The sequence below is a fragment of the Pollicipes pollicipes genome, unplaced genomic scaffold (genome assembly GCF_011947565.3).
Source record: "Pollicipes pollicipes isolate AB1234 unplaced genomic scaffold, Ppol_2.1 Scaffold_3447;HRSCAF=4054_pilon_pilon_pilon, whole genome shotgun sequence".
Taxonomy (NCBI): domain Eukaryota; kingdom Metazoa; phylum Arthropoda; class Thecostraca; order Pollicipedomorpha; family Pollicipedidae; genus Pollicipes; species Pollicipes pollicipes.
In genome coordinates, this window is record NW_023596297.1 from 41,288,156 (window position 1) to 41,305,355 (window position 17,200).

General features: G+C 66.9%; 1 protein-coding gene and 1 long non-coding RNA gene across 2 annotated transcripts in view; both read right to left on the reverse strand.

The window, feature by feature from the left end:
• hiw (MYC binding protein highwire) overlaps positions 1 to 17,200 on the reverse strand; it is a 64,103-nt gene that overhangs the window by 10,318 nt on the left and 36,585 nt on the right. Inside the window, exons 40-66 of the mRNA XM_037215517.1 lie at positions 16,930 to 17,112; positions 14,816 to 14,992; positions 14,410 to 14,616; positions 13,713 to 13,915; positions 12,389 to 12,557; positions 11,961 to 12,093; positions 11,438 to 11,527; positions 10,061 to 10,127; positions 9,829 to 9,933; positions 9,259 to 9,313; positions 8,848 to 8,976; positions 8,601 to 8,626; positions 8,366 to 8,453; positions 8,006 to 8,137; positions 7,869 to 7,957; positions 7,183 to 7,336; positions 6,716 to 6,889; positions 5,477 to 5,718; positions 4,945 to 5,104; positions 4,828 to 4,890; positions 4,309 to 4,347; positions 4,036 to 4,098; positions 3,284 to 3,400; positions 2,882 to 3,013; positions 1,956 to 2,107; positions 654 to 1,335; positions 264 to 431 (exon numbers count right to left, since the gene is read on the reverse strand). Coding sequence (XP_037071412.1) covers positions 264 to 431; positions 654 to 1,335; positions 1,956 to 2,107; positions 2,882 to 3,013; positions 3,284 to 3,400; positions 4,036 to 4,098; positions 4,309 to 4,347; positions 4,828 to 4,890; positions 4,945 to 5,104; positions 5,477 to 5,718; positions 6,716 to 6,889; positions 7,183 to 7,336; positions 7,869 to 7,957; positions 8,006 to 8,137; positions 8,366 to 8,453; positions 8,601 to 8,626; positions 8,848 to 8,976; positions 9,259 to 9,313; positions 9,829 to 9,933; positions 10,061 to 10,127; positions 11,438 to 11,527; positions 11,961 to 12,093; positions 12,389 to 12,557; positions 13,713 to 13,915; positions 14,410 to 14,616; positions 14,816 to 14,992; positions 16,930 to 17,112 — 3,999 coding nt within the window. The remainder of the gene's footprint in view (positions 1 to 263; positions 432 to 653; positions 1,336 to 1,955; positions 2,108 to 2,881; positions 3,014 to 3,283; positions 3,401 to 4,035; positions 4,099 to 4,308; positions 4,348 to 4,827; positions 4,891 to 4,944; positions 5,105 to 5,476; positions 5,719 to 6,715; positions 6,890 to 7,182; positions 7,337 to 7,868; positions 7,958 to 8,005; positions 8,138 to 8,365; positions 8,454 to 8,600; positions 8,627 to 8,847; positions 8,977 to 9,258; positions 9,314 to 9,828; positions 9,934 to 10,060; positions 10,128 to 11,437; positions 11,528 to 11,960; positions 12,094 to 12,388; positions 12,558 to 13,712; positions 13,916 to 14,409; positions 14,617 to 14,815; positions 14,993 to 16,929; positions 17,113 to 17,200) is intronic.
• On the reverse strand, positions 8,491 to 9,331 carry LOC119091370 (uncharacterized). The gene is made up of 3 exons (XR_005093411.1): positions 9,259 to 9,331; positions 8,848 to 8,976; positions 8,491 to 8,626 (listed from the first exon to the last, which is right to left on the reverse strand). It is a non-coding gene; the product is annotated as an uncharacterized LOC119091370 (long non-coding RNA).

Genomic DNA, 17,200 nt, shown 5'->3' on the forward strand with positions numbered 1-17,200 from the left:
ACGAAAACATACAGCACGCATCACGAAAACCGTAACGACATCGCCTTACATGGCTCACAAAGGAACGGACAGTAACTGAGCATCCCGTGCTGACAGTCGACGACCCCGTCGAGAGTGCCACCAGAGCCGTCCCCCAGCCAGACAAGAAACCGGACTCCTAGCCCTGTGCCCGGTTGGCCAGTGCGCCCCGCTGTCGCCGGCCGCGCCCACCGGGCCGCCCCCCGGCTGGTGAGGCTCCGCGCCGGAGTTGGGCGGCGGCGTACCTGGGTCTGCAGGTGGGTCAGCTTGCAGCGCGAGAACAGGATGGAGACCATGTGCTGGCGCAGGTCGGTGTCCTCCTCCGTCTCTGGGTCGAGCTGCGGCGCCTGGTGTGGCGTGCCGCCGCCGCTGGGCGTCTCGCCCTCGTCGTGCGACAACAGCTTACCGAACACCTGGGGACGGCAGGCGCATCGCTCAGGCGACGCCACGGCCCTCACAACTGACGTCCGAGATCACGCGCGTCACGCATGGCCTGTCGCCATCCTCCGCACCCGTCCGTCAACAGCACCGCCAAGCCACGGCCTGACCGGCCAGCCGCCCCAGAGCCGGGCGAGTCACGGTCTGACCGCCCAGCCGCCTCGGAGCCGGGTGAGTTTCGCCGGGGCGGGGCTCACCTGCGCGGCGATCAGCCGGAACACGCGCAGCGTCTCGGCCTCGCACGCCTGGTGGCGGACGGTGGCGGCGGGCGGCGCCGGCCGCGGCCCGCCGCCCTCCGAGAGCAGCGCCACCTGACGCAGGCGCAGGCTGTTGTCGGGCCCCTTCAGCTCGAGGCGTACGTGGCGCGCGTCGAGGCCGGCCGGCAGCGCGGCCGCCAGCCAGCCGGCGTGGTGCGGATCGACGGCCGCGCTGCGCAGCCGGGTCAGTTCGTCGGCCGAGCGGCCGGCGCGGAACGTCACGGCCGACACCTTGGTCTGCAGGTCGCGCACGTTGTCCACGTGCACGGCCAGCAGCCGGAGGCCGAGCGCCGGCAGCGCGGCCGTCACCGCCTTGCTGCGGTTGCGGTCTTCGTCGCCGCTCTCCCAGAACGTCTCCGTGCTGCCGTCGGTCAGCGAGTCGAGCAGCGCCGGCCGGGACGAGGTCTCCAGCGCCGCCGACGCCGTCACGTCCACCAGCGACGTCACGTGCACGCACGCCTGCCGGTCGGCGCCGGCCGCCGGCTGCTGCGGGGTCGACAGAGCCGCGCCCTCCTCGCCGGCCGCCTCGTCCGAGCCGGCCAGGATGCTGCTGATGTTGGTGAACACGTGGCTGCGGTGCAGGAAGCCGTGGTCGGCCGGCAGGAAGCGCAGGCCCCAGCACCTGCCGGCCGCGCCAGCCGTGGCGTCACAGGTCCGCAGACGACCGGCTGCGGCGGCCAGAAAGCAGGGCCACTCGCCGCGAGTACACACCCTGGGGGATCACACAAAAGACACGGCAGGCCCCGGCACCTGCCGGCCGCGCCAGCCGTGACGTCACAGGTCAGCAGACGACCGGCTGCGGCGGCCAGAAAGCAGGGCCACTCGCCGCGAGTACACACCCTGGGGGATCACACAAAAGACATGGCAGGCACTGGCACGCCATCACGTGCCTTCATCCCAGGTTGCAGGACCAAATGAGCCCGATCTGAATGGGTGACAGCGGCACCTGGCCGTTCATATCTGGCCGATGCCGTGCTGCTGCCACGTAACGTCAGCATCCGGCCACGCAACTGTCATGGCCCATGAAGGATTGCAAGACGTGTGTCAGGCCCGATCACAAAGCCTGATGGTGCCGCCCGCCGCCGGCGTTAGCCCGACAGACGCGTGTCAGGCCCGATGACAAAGCCTGATGGTGCCGCCCGCCGCCGGCGCTAGCCCGACAGACGCGTGCCCACCTCACGGCCATTAGCTGAAGACTGGAGCCGCCCGCCGCCGGCGTTAGCCCGACAGACGCGTGCCCACCTCACGGCCATTAGCTGAAGACTGGAGCCGCCCGGCAGCAGCGGCATCAGGTCAGAGATGGTCTGCAGCAGACTGTGGAAGGCGGCCGGCAGCGGTGTGCTGCCCGCCAGCGGCACGTCCGACTGCGGGTGCTCCAGCACGGTCACGTCCTCCTGCGTCAGCGGCACGCGCACGTCAAAGGCTGAGCGCACAACACCCACGCGTCACGCTGCACTGAAGACACCGCACCGTGCAGCTCCGAGTCTATGCCGCCCGCAGTCGGAGTCGACATTCAAAACATGCCTGTGACGGCAAAGCCGCGCCCAAAAATTCCAGTCGGGCATTTCACCATCTTTCAATATTACGCCACGAGCAATACATTTCCCGAAAGGACCTGTTACAAGGCCCCACACACACTGGCAGGAATGACGGCCACATCGCAGCCGCCAGCTGTACCCGTTCCATCAGATCACGTGCCAACGCCGCCCAGCCGGCGCACACTCTGACCAGCCCTGTGAGGCCGGCGCACACCCTGACCAACCCCGCCCAGCCGGCGCACACTCTGACCAGCCCCGTGAGGCCGGCGCACACTCTGACCAGCCCCGTGAGGCCGGCGCACACTCTGACCAACCCCGCCCAACCGGCGCACACTCTGACCAGCCCCGTGAGGCCGGCGCACACTCTGACCAGCCCCGTGAGGCCGGCGCACACTCTGACCAGCCCCGTGAGGCCGGCGCACACTCTGACCAGCCCCGTGAGGCCGGCGCACACTCTGACCGGCCCCGTGAGGCCGGCGCACACTCTGACCAGCCCCGTGAGGCCGGCGCACACTGACCAGCCCCGTGAGGCCGGCGCACACTCTGACCAGCCCCGTGAGGCCGGCGCACACTCTGACCAGCCCCGTGAGGCCGGCGCACACTCTGACTAGCCCCGTGAGGCCGGCGCACCTCGTCGGCGGGCGGCGGCGGCGCGTCGCCGGCGGCGGCGGCCGGCTCCAGTGTCAGCGACTGGATGAAGTACCAGAGCAGGTCGTGTAGGCAGGTGGGCTGGGTGACGCTGCGCAGCAGCCAGTTGAGCGCCTGCCGGCCGCCGGTGGAGGTCAGGACAGGGCTCGGCCGCCACCCGCACCCAAACGGCGGACCCGTCGCCCCGGAGTCCGGCAGCGGCGGTAGACGCTCAGCAGGCCTCCACACCGGGCTGAGCCTCGCACGCGAACGAAGACGCCGACAACCGTGTCGTCTGTCCTTGTGACAGGTTGTAACAGGTGCTGCAGCCACCAGACGGCCGCAACACACCGAACGGCGTAGCTCTGCCCGCGCACCGGGTCGAAGCGGGCTCCACGCGCTCACCTGGAGAGCGTAAACTCTGCATGCGCCGCGGCGGATGGCCCTGGTCAGCGCGCGCTGGAGACAGCCGAGCTCGTGCTGCTGCAGCACGAACGCCACCACCGGCCGGGTCATCAGCACCTGGGGCGGCGCGCGGCCAGCGTGAGCACAGAGGGCGCGAACGGCGAGCCGTGAGCCCGGCGGCAGCCACGGCGGCCGGCCGGCCGGTACAAGGCCGCTGCCGGCAGGTCATCAGGCCGGCGGCGAGGCCGCTGCCGGCAGGCCGTCAGGCCGGCGGCGAGGCGCAGCGGCCACACCGAGAGCTCGGTAGGGGACCTGTCACAAAGGCCCCGTCAGAGGAGTCACGCATAAGGCATGCAGCTCCTCGCCAATGCTAACGGCTGTCGGAGCTTCCTAACTCAATATTGCCGCTCCTCAAGTTGGTGGTCATCTGCTGGTGCTGAGCTCTTTTGACTGGCAGCTGACCAAACCAGGGCCAGCCTGCAGTACAGGCAGGACACGGGATGCTCAGATGTCACGTGACACCGCCTCGGTGACCGTGCTCAGGCCCGCCTCGTTACCCGGGATGCGCCCACTCCCGGCTCTGAGCGCCACACCCACCGCACTGTCGCCCCACTGTTACTCGGCGGTGCTCACCCATCCACCGCTCACTTCATACGCTCACCCACCGAGGCCACCCTGCCACACGTGGGGCCGTCCCAGGCCCGGCCCGGCCGCGCACCGCGCCGGCGCTGTCGGCCATCGGCCAGCCTCACCTGCACGTCAGCCTGACCGGCCGACAGGCTGAGCGTCGAGCGCAGCTGCTGCAGCCGCGCCGAGGGCCGGCCCAGGAAACCGGCCGGCCCGGCGGCGGCGCCCTCGGCCACAGGCCGCTCGCCGGAGCTGGGCGCGCGCCGGCGCCGCAGCATGATGACGCGGCCGTCCCAGCCGGGCGACGTGCCCACCGATACCGAGCGGTGGTAGCCGCGCGCCGGCGCCGCGCCAGCGCCGCCGGAGCCGCCGCCGCTGTCCGCCTCTTCAGCCGCCACCGGCTCGTCGGCCTCCTCCGTCTGGCTCGTGTCCGGCATCTGCATCGGGGGTTAGCGTCGGAGGATCAGCACGGCAGGGTAACGCCAGCAAACCGCCACACCATGGATCAGCACCGCCTTCTACTGCCGGGTACACTTACATAATCAGCCAGGCGACACGAGGAACCAGCAAACCGCGTCCACCATGATTTGACGTACTGCTCCGCAACAAACAGGGTTCGTATCTCAGTGAGATTTCACATTCAGAGCAGATACAGCATAGGTACCCACCTGGAAGGGAGTCAGTGCACACTCAGAACGGGGTACGCACGCTCGCGGTCCAGTCGACACGCACCCTGGCGGGAGTAGAGGCCTGCTCTGAGGAGTGAGCCGTCGCCGCCCAGACGGGCGGCCGGCGCGCGCGGCCAGCCGGGCTTCGGCACTCACGCAGGCAGAGACGGGCCGGGCGGCCGAGCGGCGCCGCCGGCGGCGGACCGGGCCGGCCAGCTGCTCAGCGTCGCTCTGGCGGCGCAGCTCGGCAGACAGCTCGTCCTCCTTGAGCCGGCGCAGGTGCGCCTGCTGGCCGCCCAGCGTGTGCAGACACTGGAAGGCCACGGCCGGGAAGGGGCCGGCGCCCAGGCCGGCGGCGCTCGAGCCGCGCTGGCCGGCCGCGCCGCGCGCCGCCGGGTCCTCGGCCGCCAGCTCCAGAAGGAACACGGCGTTCTGGCGCATGACGCGGTGCGTTTCGCACTCGGCTGGCGAGCGCAGCACAGGCGCCGCGCGCTTCTTGGTCTTCTTGCGACGGCACACATCCGGCCTGCGGTGAGAGCCGACAGTCAGCCGGAGCGAGGCCTGCCACACTCGACAGAGGGCGTGGGCACGCGGGGGAAGGTCTGCCGCCCCGGGGTCCCGCTGTTGGTGAACAAAGGTGTTATGACAAGTCCGACAGAAAATTTTCTGCTGTCTTTCTGCAGCACATTAAGACATGTGCTCAGCTCGGAAATAATTATCATTACCAGAAGATGGTTTTGGTACACAAAGTAAAAACGATTACGATAATTTCCTAGCGGTACTGCCTGTGGACCCTGCACCCCGACGTGCCATGCCCGGTCCGTTCCCGGAAGCAGCGTCGGCTGCAGTGCCGGCGGCCGGGCAACGACAAGCCGGCCGGCCCAGAGTCCGTTCTCACCGGCCAGCGGCCGCCATGTGCCGCTCACGACAGCCGACGCACAGCTGGTAGTAGAGGCCCGAGCAGGCGGCGCCGCACTGGTCGGGCCGCGCCGCCGTCTCGGCGTACACTCCCGACACGTGGTAGGCGCGTCCGTCGCTGGCCAGGCCGCAGCCGCGGTGCTGCTCCTTCATGTGAGCGATCAGCGCGCCCGGCTCCAGCGGCGCGCCACACAGCTCGCACAGCACCACGCCCCGGTGTACCTGGAGGGGAGGAGGCGTTCTTGTCACCGCCGGGTCCTGCGGCGCACCACGCCCCGGTGTACCTGGGGGGAGGAGGCGCCCCTGTCACCGCCGGGTCCAGTGGCACACCACGCCCCGGTGTACCTGGAGAGGAGGAGGCGCCCCTGTCACCGCCGGGTCCAGTGGCACACCACGCCCCGGTGTACCTGGAGAGGAGGAGGCGCCCCTGTCACCGCCGGGTCCAGCGGCGCACCACGCCCGGTGCACCTGGAGGGGGGGAGGAGGCGCCCCTGTCACCGCCGGGTCCAGTGGCACACCACGCCCCGGTGTACCTGGAGAGGAGGAGGCGCCCCTGTCACCGCCGGGTCCAGTGGCACACCACGCCCCGGTGTACCTGGAGAGGAGGAGGCGCCCCTGTCACCGCCGGGTCCAGTGGCACACCACGCCCGGTGTACCTGGAGAGGAGGAGGCGCCCCTGTCACCGCCGGGTCCAGCGGCGCACCACGCCCGGTGCACCTGGAGGGGGGGGGGGGGGGAGGAGGCGCCCGTGTCACCGCCGGGTCCAGCGGCGCACCATGCCCCGGTGCAGCTGGAGGGGGAGGCACTCCTGTCATGCCAGCCCTCAGGGTCAGACAGACACTGGCAACAGCGCCAGGGGCGCATATGACACGGCAGTCGGAGCCGGTTGTATGGCAGGTCGGCATGGTGTGCCGCCATTACTTTTCTGAAAGCGATCACGAATAGGTGTCTCACAAATGACATTCTGGACACAGTCAAGGGAACCCTCACCACACGCCCAAACCTTCGCGGAACTCTATAGTGATCGAAATGATGACCAGCATGTGTTTCACATATCAAACTAGTACAACTTACAAATGACGCGGCCACCCCATATGTGATCCCGTGACACTGACGTGCGTCCAGAAGCCCGCAGCCGAGCAGCGCCGCCCACGCGTCTGGCGAGAGCAGGACTGCACTGCACCCCTTGCCCGGCGCCCAGCCACCTCCGCGCGCCCACCTGCTTCATGTGTTTGCCCAGGTCACTGAAGAGGCCCAGACAGAGGTCGCAGCGCTGCTCCAGCTCGGAGACGGGGTCAAGGTCGGAGCGCTGCTTTTTGGCGCGCTTGTCGCGCTGGTCGCGCGGCCGGTCGGGCCGCCGGGGCCGCGGCGTGCTCGGGCTGGGTAGCGCCACCTGCCGGCCGTACACCAGATCACCGACACGTCCCAGGGACCGGATGGCGACAACACCACACACACACACTGCTCCGACCGCCCAGCCAACGGAGTCACAAATGACAGCACCAAGCAGGTAACCACTTCATGGTGTGATCACCACTACTGCATTCAAGTTGACGTCGAAATATGTCGAAGTAGGCCTTCAATCCCATTGTGACTGGTATCCACATGGACATTAAAGACTCCTAGGCGTGAGCCTCCGTTTTAGCGCACCAGCAAGCGGCCGGCCAGCGCGCGTGCGGTCCGCACCTGCTGGGCGATCAGGCCGGCCGAGATGGTGCGCAGGCCGTCCCAGATGGCGGCCAGGTACTGCAGCGACGGCGCCGGGCCGGGCTCGCCGCCCCGCAGCTCGGGCAGTGTGTCCAGCCCGGCCCCGGACGAGTCGCCGGCGTCCAAGCCGCAGCTGAAACGGCCGCCACCGACGCCGGTCAGCCCCGCTGGCGCCGCCCGTCGTCGCACTGGCCGCCACGCCGGATGGCTGTGGCCCGCCGCCCTGGGCCTGGCTGGGCCGAGGGATGGCTGTGGTCCGCCGCCCTGGGCCTGGCTGGGCCGAAGATGGTTGTGGCCCGCCGCCCTGGGCCTGGCTGGGCCGAGGGATGGCTGATGGCCGCCGTCCCGGCCTTCGCTCGCCCGAGTCCATCCCAACGCGACAACACTGAGTCGAATCCCCAACACCGGCTACAGAAGGGCAGACTCGCGATCGGCACGCCTGTTTATCCGACCGAACATATGGACAGCCAAGATCGAAGCTATCAGAAACGCAGCGTGACTAATCCTATACTGGGAGGCGTACTGACATCCCGTGACCACCTGCCGGCCAGCCCCGGCCGCCTCTTCCAGAAAATCATCACGATCATGTTCGAGTCCCGGTGGCTGGCGCAGCCTTCACCAGCCGGCACCAGCCGCCGTCGCGCTGGGCCTGGGCGCCCTCTCACCGGTTGTCGTCGTCGTCAGCGGCCGGGCGCGGCTTGTCGGTCGGCGAGCCGTGCAGGTACCGCCCGCCGGACACCTCCAGCGAGTGCCGCTGCGGCCGGCGGCCGGCGGCGGCGGCGGCGGAGCGTGCCGGCGACGCCTGCCGCCCGTCGCCTGGGTGGAACTTGAGGTAGGTGGCACACGCCATAGCATCGTGCACGACGCCCTCGTGCCAGAGGAAAGCGGCGAACACGGCCCGCTGGCACTCGGCCACCGACGGGCTGAGTGCAGACTGGCGGCAGAACGACGCCACACCGCCGGTCACAACACGGATCACCGGCCGTCGATCACAGCCGGCGCCGATCCCTCGAATGACCTGAGGCTCCACACAGCGCATCTGTGCAATCGATGCATGCTCCCTTAGAAAGACCGTGTAGCTCGACGCGTCATAACCATGACCGTGTCGAGCATATCGTCCACCCCGGCCTCTACACACGGGCAGCGGTCGCGGCAGACCCACCTTGGGCGGCTGGCGCGGCCGCGGCGGCGCCTCCACCGGCGCCTTGTCGCGCAGCAGGCCCGTCGGGCTGCTGGTGCGCTCGCGCTTGCTGCGCGCCGGCCGGCCGTCGCGCCGCACCGGCGTCGGTGAGAGGCGCGGCGCCTCGTCGGCGCGCCGCCCGCCGCCGCCGATACTGAAGGCCGACGGCGCCGGCGCGCCGTCCGGGGACGTCTGAGTGCCCGTCTGGGCCACTGACCGGCCGGCCGAGCGCTCCCCGCCCTCCTACCGCACGCGCACATACGTCAAGGTGGTCCCATTCCACAGCAACGTCACGCCCAAAGCGTTAGTGGGCCGACGGGCCGTGCAGAAAACGCACACCCTGGACAGAAAGTGAAGCAGTAAAACATGGAACAGTAAACTGAACACAACCAGATAGCCCGTCGGCCTCGATAGTTCCAGGGCGCCTCCCGACGCCGGGCGCCGGCCGTGGCGAGGGCGCCTACCTTGGCGTTGAGGGCCGATGCGTAGCTGTGCAGCGAGGAGCCGGCCGGCGAGACGCTCATGTCGCGCGTCAGCGAGCTGAGCAGCGCGCTCGTGTCGCTCTGCGCCGAGTCGGCGCGGCTCGAGCTCAGCTGCCGGCGAGGCGGCCGCCCGGTCACGCGCCGCCAGGGGGCGGCCAGCGGACACCCCGCCGGCACACCACGCTCGATCGTAAACCGCGAGGGTGCACGAAAGATCTCGTGAACACGCAGTGCTGACTTCCCACCCGAGCGACCACTTCCCTCGCTGCTTGGTGAAGCGTTAACGATCGACCGTGTCACTGTGGACATCCCCGTAAGCGTCGGCGTGTGGCTGCCAACGGCCGTGATGGCGGCACAGGGCTGTGGTGACGTGGCGACCTAGCGCCGCCTCACCTGTGTCGAGCCGTGCCTGGGTCGGACGGCCAGCGGACTGGAGCTGCGGCTGCGGCTGCGCGCCGGGCCCAGGCCGGCCAGCGGCGAGCTGCTCACGGCACTGTCCGAGGCGCCGCCCACCACGCCTGCTAACGAGTACGCACAGTCAGCTGGGCAGCACACTACGGCCTCACAGTCCAACATCGGCAGCACATATTCAGAGTGCACAACAACAGGCGCAGACCACATTACGGGACCGAAACCCGACGACGCGGACAGCACATCAGAGCCACAATGTCAGACAGCGAGCGGACAAGTGCGCCAGGTCACGGTGCACAGTCTCTACGCAGTCACATGGCGCCACAGGGTGCCCGGCGGAGACGCCGTACCGCAGACGCGCCGCACCGGCGCCCGGGAAAGGCCGGCTCCGCGCCGCGCACGGCCGCGCCTCACTCACCCGGCATCGGAAGGGGGCTGGTGGTGCGGCCCGGCAGCCGTGGGCTGAGCGGCGGCGTCGGCTTGGGGCTGAGCGGGGGCTTGGGGCTGAAGCCGCGCGCCGCCGGCGCCACCCGCTTGGGCGTGCCGGGCGGCGTGCGCGGCGGCGTGTCGCCGTTGCCGTTGTAGCGTGACTCGCTGAGCGCCTTCACCACGTCCCGCACTGAGACGCCACCGGCCGCACCACGCGGTGGGCTCTCCCTGCGGCAGCGCGCGCAGCGCCGTCAGCGACGCGGCCGGCCCGGGCTGGCGCCGACTCGGCATCAGCACCAGTCAGCCTCAGGCAGTACAGCCGTAGGGCACATTCATAAAAATAACGGGTGCGCACCGGCCCATAATCAGCGGGTGCCCGGACGGCGGCGAGTAACCGTCCAGCAGCACGGCACCACTGTTCACTGGAATCAGTCACGGCGCATGGGCCCCGCGCGCCCCGCGTCCGCTCTCGCCCTCACCTGGGCGGCGAGTGCTCGTGGCGCCGGTCCTGGCTGAGCCAGCGGTCCAGCACGGACGGCTTGTGGGCCCCAGCGCCGCGGCCGGCCGGCACCGCCGTCGCCGCCTCGCCGCCGTCCCGCTTGAGGTCGGTCCGCGGCGGCACCGGCGGAGCTGCGCGGCAGACGGCACAGCATCGGTCAGTCGCGGGAGGCCTACTGGGGAGCGCGTCACACACCGATGGCCACACGCTGGGGAGCGCGTCACACACCGATGGCCACACGCTGGGGAGCGCGTCACACACCGATCGCCACACGCAGGGGAGCGCGTCACACACCGATCGCCACACGCTGGGGAGCGCGTCACACACCGATGGCCACACGCTGGGGAGCGCGTCACACACCGATGGCCACACGCTGGGGAGCGCGTCACACACCGATCGCCACACGCTGGGGAGCGCGTCACACACCGATCGCCACACGCTGGGGAGCGCGTCACACACCGATGGCCACACGCTGGGGAGCGCGTCACACACCGATCGCTACACGCTGGGGAGCGCGTCACACACCGATCGCCACACGCTGGGGAGCGCGTCACACGCCGATGGCCACACGCTGGGGAGCGCGTAACACGCCGATCGCCACAGGCTCTCGAACGGCGCATGACACAATGCGTCGTGCATCCTCTTGTGGAGCATGGCAATGCTCACGATCGTATAGGCGCCCGGCGGGCTCGGCGAACCACTTTTGGACCGCACGCCTCCGGGCACCTTTTCTAGGGACTGCGCCATTAATACAGTGCCGTGCGTCGTCCACCGGGAGCGACCGCAGCCAGACACGCGTCAGTAGCCGCGGCTCACGCGGCGCTGAGGCCAGCCCGGCACGCTCGTGTAGCGACGCCACTCTACGCCCAATCCGTCATAGCAGCAACTGTGCGGTTGTTCATCAACGGAAGCTATTCGTCACGCAGTTAACGTTGCCATACCAGGGAAACAGGCGCCCGTGTAGTCGCCTGCGCTAGAAATAAGACCCAACGCCAAACTGTCAAGTGGCCTTAAGCGCTTCTGGCACATGAAACGAACGGCAAGTCTGCATCGCTGGCCGTCTGGCGCCCAGCTGCGCAGGACCAGACCCGGCCGCGCCGAGAGCCGGCAGGGCCAGCGGCCACTCACGCTGTCTGGGGCCGCCGAACACGAACGGCTGCGAGCCGGCGCCGGAGCCGGACGCGCCGCCGCCAGGCGGAGACGCGCCGCAGGAGCCGCCCGACGGACGCCAACCAAAGCTGAAGCTCTTGCTCAGGTTGGTGGTGAAGTTGAAGGCGGTGGCGGTCGGCAGGGACGTGGACATGTTGCAGTGACCGTTCATCACTGCGGCAGCGGCGTTTGGTGAGGGTTGAGTGTGGACAAGTCACTATTCAGATGGGTGCCACAAGATTTCACAGTATATTAAATGACCATTGCGTAGCCGTTACGAAGCAACGCCACAATTTCCCTGTGACTGAAGAAAATCATGGCGTTTGCACTATCCAGAACTCTTCTTAAGGAACACAATTAAAGCACTGGAGAGGAACGAAAACTGGCCAACGAAGAGCCGTGCATAGCCGTGAAAGCACGGCGTGGAGCCGTGCATAGCCTCAGTCACAGTTGTCACTTCATGGCTGTCCAAGCAGAATATCACATTCGGGAACTGACGCATTAACACCGAGAGAGACCACTGGCGCCGCAGACGGGCCGGCCGAGGGTGCGAGAGCGTCGGTGCCGGCTGCCTTGCCGGCCACAGCAGCAGGCTGCGGCCACGTACCGGGCTGTCGCACGCGGCGCAGGTACACCAGAGTCGGATCGGATACAAGCGCCCACGCCTCGGGCGCGTCCGGACAGAAGCGGGACACCGACTCGTTGGAGAGCTTCACCCAACGGTCGCCACCGTCCACGTACTGCCGGCCAGCGCGACATGGGAACACAGTGGGACGGTGGAAACAAGACACAGTGGAAACACACTGACAGACCATACAGCACACACGGGTGTTAAACCACATATCTGCTCGCTTAATGCTCGCAAAACGGGCATAAAACAGCCGTTCATAATAGCCTCGTTTTGTTTCATTTCACCGTATTTTCCCAGGGAGCAACTTAGCACTTCAAACGTAAAGCTCCCACCGTCACAGCAGCATAGACGGCTGACGGTGCCAGCGGCAGCCGAGCGGCGGCGGTGGGCCGTCGCTGACGCACCTCGCCCACGCTGGCCAGGCGGCACGAGTACTGGACGGCGGCCAGGCGGCGGGCGGCGCGGCTGGGCCGCAGACGCAGGTCCAGGCCGCTCAGGCCGCAGCGCACCACCTCGTACTGGGCCGGCCCGGCTGCCAGCTGGGTGGCGTCCGGAGGCGCCTCCTCACCGCCGCTGCCAACAGCCGACCGCACATCTCAGGCCGACCGCACACCTCAGCCGACCGCACACCTCAGCCGACCGCACGCCTCAGGCCGACCGCACACCTCAGCTGACCCCTGAGCCGACCGCACACCTCAGCCGCCCGCACGCCTCAGCCGACCGCACACCTCAGGCCGACCGCACACCTCAGCCGACCGCGCACCTCAGCTGACCCCTGAGCCGACCGCACACCTCAGCCGACCGCACGCCTCAGCCGACCGCACGCCTCAGCCGACCGCACACCTCAGCCGACCGCACGCCTCAGCCGACCGCACACCTCAGCTGACCCCTGAGCCGACCGCACACCTCAGCCGACCGCACGCCTCAGCCGACCCCTGAGCCGACCGCACACCTCAGCCGACCGCACGCCTCAGCCGACCGCACGCCTCAGCCGACCGCACACCTCAGCCGACCGCACACCTCAGCCGACCGCACGCCTCAGGCCGACCGCACACCTCAGCTGACCCCTGAGCCGACCGCACACCTCAGCCGACCGCACGCCTCAGCCGACCGCACACCTCAGGCCGACCGCACACCTCAGCCGACCGCACACCTCAGCCGACCGCACGCCTCAGCCGACCGCACGCCTCAGGCCGACCGCACACCTCAGCCGACCGTACACCTCAGACCGACCACGCCCCCGCAGCTCGGCGCGCTCAAAAACACAAACGCTGGCTAATAGGTGCTCATGAAATCCTCGCAATGGCTGATCTGTTCCGAAGGGAATGCGTCTGGATGGCTGGTCCATGTTCAAGGACATCCGCATGGACGGCAAACTTTCCTCGGAGATCTACCGCGTCCGCATGGCTGACCCGCTCCCTGAGAATGATAGCGCCTGGATGGCTGACCTGTTCTCAGCGAGATGCGCCTGAATGACACCTGTTCTCGGGAATTGCGCCTGAATGACATCTGCTCTCGGGAACCGCGCCTGAATGACACATGTTCTCGGGAGCTGCGCCTGAATGACACCTGTTCTCGGGAACTGCGCCTGAATGGCTGACCTGTTCTCGGGAAGCTGCGCCTGAACGACTGACCTGCTCTCGGGAACTGCGCCTGAATGGCTGACCTGTTCTCGGGAAATGCACCTGAATGACACCTGTTCTCGAGAACTGCGCCTGGATGGCTGACCTGTTCTCGGGGAGCTGCGTCTGGATGGCCTGGTTGATGACGTCATCGAGCGAGGGCGGCGGCTCGTCGGGCGGCACCAGCAGCGTCTTGCCCAGGTGCTGGTTGTACTGCAGGCACCAGCCCTCGGCCGGCGGCCGGCGGCCGCACAACTCGTGCATGGAGTCCGGCGACAGACGCACCCATACGCCATCGTCGTTGTGCACCTGGCCGGTCGGGACAGCGACGCTGTCACCGCTCGCCCACTAACGCCGTTGCCAGTTGCCGCCGGCTAGCTTATGGTAAGTCGGCCTTCACTTCTATTGGTCATCAAGCCGAACACGCCTCAAGCAGGCAGAGAGCCGGCGCGCTTGTCCCGCACCACGGCTGCCGTGGGCCGAGCAAACGTCTCTTACAAACATAACACGGGGTTGCGCGGTCCTGCGTGTTGGCCAAAGACCGCTTGAAGCCTAGCATTGCACAGCTTTAATAACATTTGGAGAGTTTGTAACTAAGCGAATAACACATCTTACGATTGAAGAGTGTGCTGCAAGTTGTACGAGTAATTCATGCCATGTCAAAATCTATTCACAAACCTATAAAGCTAAAATTCAATTCTAGCCCCAGAAAGGAGTGAGCACGGTGACCAGCGCTAGCCGCGGACGACGAGCATCGCCGCACCCACCTGACCCTCGCCAGGCGCCGGGCCCGGCCAGCTCACCTCGTCCACGAAGGTGATGTGTCCGCCCACGGGCACGGCGCCCACCTGCTCCGACTGCAGGCTCGGGTGCGAGCGGATCCGGAGGCCGGCCGAGTTCTGCGCGCAGAAGCGCCGGTGGCGGCGGGCCGGCGGCGCGCGCCGCGCCGGCTGGCTGGCCACCGGCGGCAGGAAGCCTTGCGGTGGCTCCCGCACCTGGACCCGCTCCACCTGCCGCACCCGGCCGCCGGTCAGCGCTCCGCGAGCACGACTTCCTGCCTCAACTACCACGACCAACAATACAAGACACGAACGATCCTGGGCTACCTGTCTCGGATGACACCGCAGACCGACCACAGGGCAGCGCGGCACGGCACAGCACAGCACGGCACGGCACGGCACGGCACGGCACCGGCGCTGGGCTACTCACGGCGTCGAGCGCGGCTCCGTCTATGGTGACGTGGATGCCGTACCAGCCGCTGGCGGCCGGCGTCCAGCTGGCGCTGTACGTGCCGTCGCCGTTCGAGCGCACCATCATGTTCTCGGCCGGCCGGCGCACGGCCGGTGCGATGAAGCGCAGCTCCTCGAACGAGTACGTGTTGTACGCCTGCCGGCCGGCGCACAGACGGCTTGGTTCCGGGACGGCCAGCAGTCCGACTATGCTCGCCGCCGTGTCCGTACCCCGGACAGCATCGGCCCGACACCACCACACGACAGGCTCCACCAGTCACACGCATCCCGCTTCGGCAGCAGAAATCACATCCGTCGAGCGTGCGCGTAGCGTGTATAGCAATGCCATCAACAAGTGACAAAGGGAGCTGCAGTCCACCCCATATCCACGTTATCAGCCTGACGCACTGAGCCTCCCGGATGCCGCGGTGGTCTCCAGCATCCCATGACTACGGATCGTCTCACAAGCAGTCTCCAGCCGTGAGCGTAGCGTCTCGCTGTCGTAATTACAAATACAACTCACGGTCTGATGCACGCACGCGACAAAAGACTGATACAAACGAACTGAAAGCATGTCCGCTACGCCCCCTTCTACACGAAAGGTGTGTTAGTTAACTACCTTTCGATTTCATGAACACATCACCAGCTGGATCCGCCCGTGCCAATCTGATATTATAATGGTGTGCCATGCGTCACTATGGACACAACTTCACATAATCCTCGTCTATGACGCCATTTCTGCAGCTGCCAGCGCCTCTACTACGTCAGTTTTATACGACACGGACGGTCTTAATTCCAGCATTCGTTTTGTCATTGCTGCTTCACAGGTCTCTAACGTGCAGACATCTGGTGTTCACTGGCGTGCGATGCGTTCAGGCGCTTTAAACTGACGCGGGCCACGAACAGTCACAGCGATGTGGACGCTTGCAGGCTCCGTGCCAACAGCTCCAGTGCCATCTCCCAGACCGAACACCTGGTGCAGGCAAGCGATGAGCCACGGCCCACCGTGACAGCACGGGGCACCCCTCTGCCGCCACACCGACCATAGACCTCGGTCACACTCTTCATCTGAAGAAGGTGAAGTACCTGTTTCCCTCCAGACCTAGCCGTTGGCAGCCAGTAATCGGTGTAACTGTTATATCTGCATAAATGTCCGCCACCTTCGCCTGCACTCAGTTACCTTGTCCCAAGCAAAACGTCAGCTCGGCACAGCTACTGCTCGCCGCAGACGCCTGGACACTGACACGTCAGCCCAACACGAGCACAGCGACAGCTTGTCAGTGTGAAGGCTGTCTAGGCCATCTTATCAGCAAACTGAAGTGGCGATGCTACCGCACCAATCATCGCGCGCTTTAGAGGCGATGAATGCACCAGGTATAACCACCAAGCCCAGGGACGCTCCAATGACCACACCTCTATCGACTGATACAAGGCAGCCATTGTTTCGGAGTCTGACCTTCCCACTAGCGTTCTGGTAGCCTTATTGGCACTGGCAGCCGTTTAATACCACGCTGTACTCCGGTCCCCCGCCGGTCCCCTCCGATCAGCTGCCAGCTGGCCACGCTCAGCAACGGCCGACTTTCCAAGGCTGCTTGATGTTTGCAATATTACACCATGCAGGTAGCATGTGATCGGCTAGGCCTTGCTTGCAGCCTGACACCACAATGGAACATTATCACACGTGTTACCGTGGTAATGCGTACAGATGAACGTGGCAGGTAGACAACGTGATCTGAACAAAGAGGAGAAATCGCATGTCACTGCTCGATGCTACCAGTTATAAAGCCAGACACACCGAAACTTCAGAGAAAACGCCTGGGCCTCAAACGCCTCAACAAAAAGAAAACGCCTCAACACGACCGTCACTGACCATATCAGCCCACTCACTAGGTGATGTGTCATTCGGCATCAAGACAAGCAGCGGTGACTTTCAAACTGAGGGGGGATAAACGGCTGACGGCCGGCTGTCGGAGCGGCCGACACACCCCTCACGGCCGGCTGTCGGACCGGCCGACACAGCCCTCACGGCCGGCTGTCGGGCCGACCGACACACCCCTCATGGCCGGCGGTCGGACCGGCCGCCGCCGCTCTTACCGGCATCAGGCTGATGGCCTGGTAGCACATCTTGTCCTTGACAGTGACCTCGTACGGAGTGTCGAGCGACGGCACCGGGTGGCCCCCGAACGACCTGTTGTCCACCTGGCTGATGCGGCGCATCTTGCAGCTGCCGGCCGCCGCGTCCTCCACCGCCGAGATGGGCTCGGCGCGCACCTCCACCTAGCCGACGGACTCCGGCATCAGACAGAGATCCCGCCCGCACGTCCCAGACCACCAGCCCACCTGAACAGGACGGCAGCACGGCTGG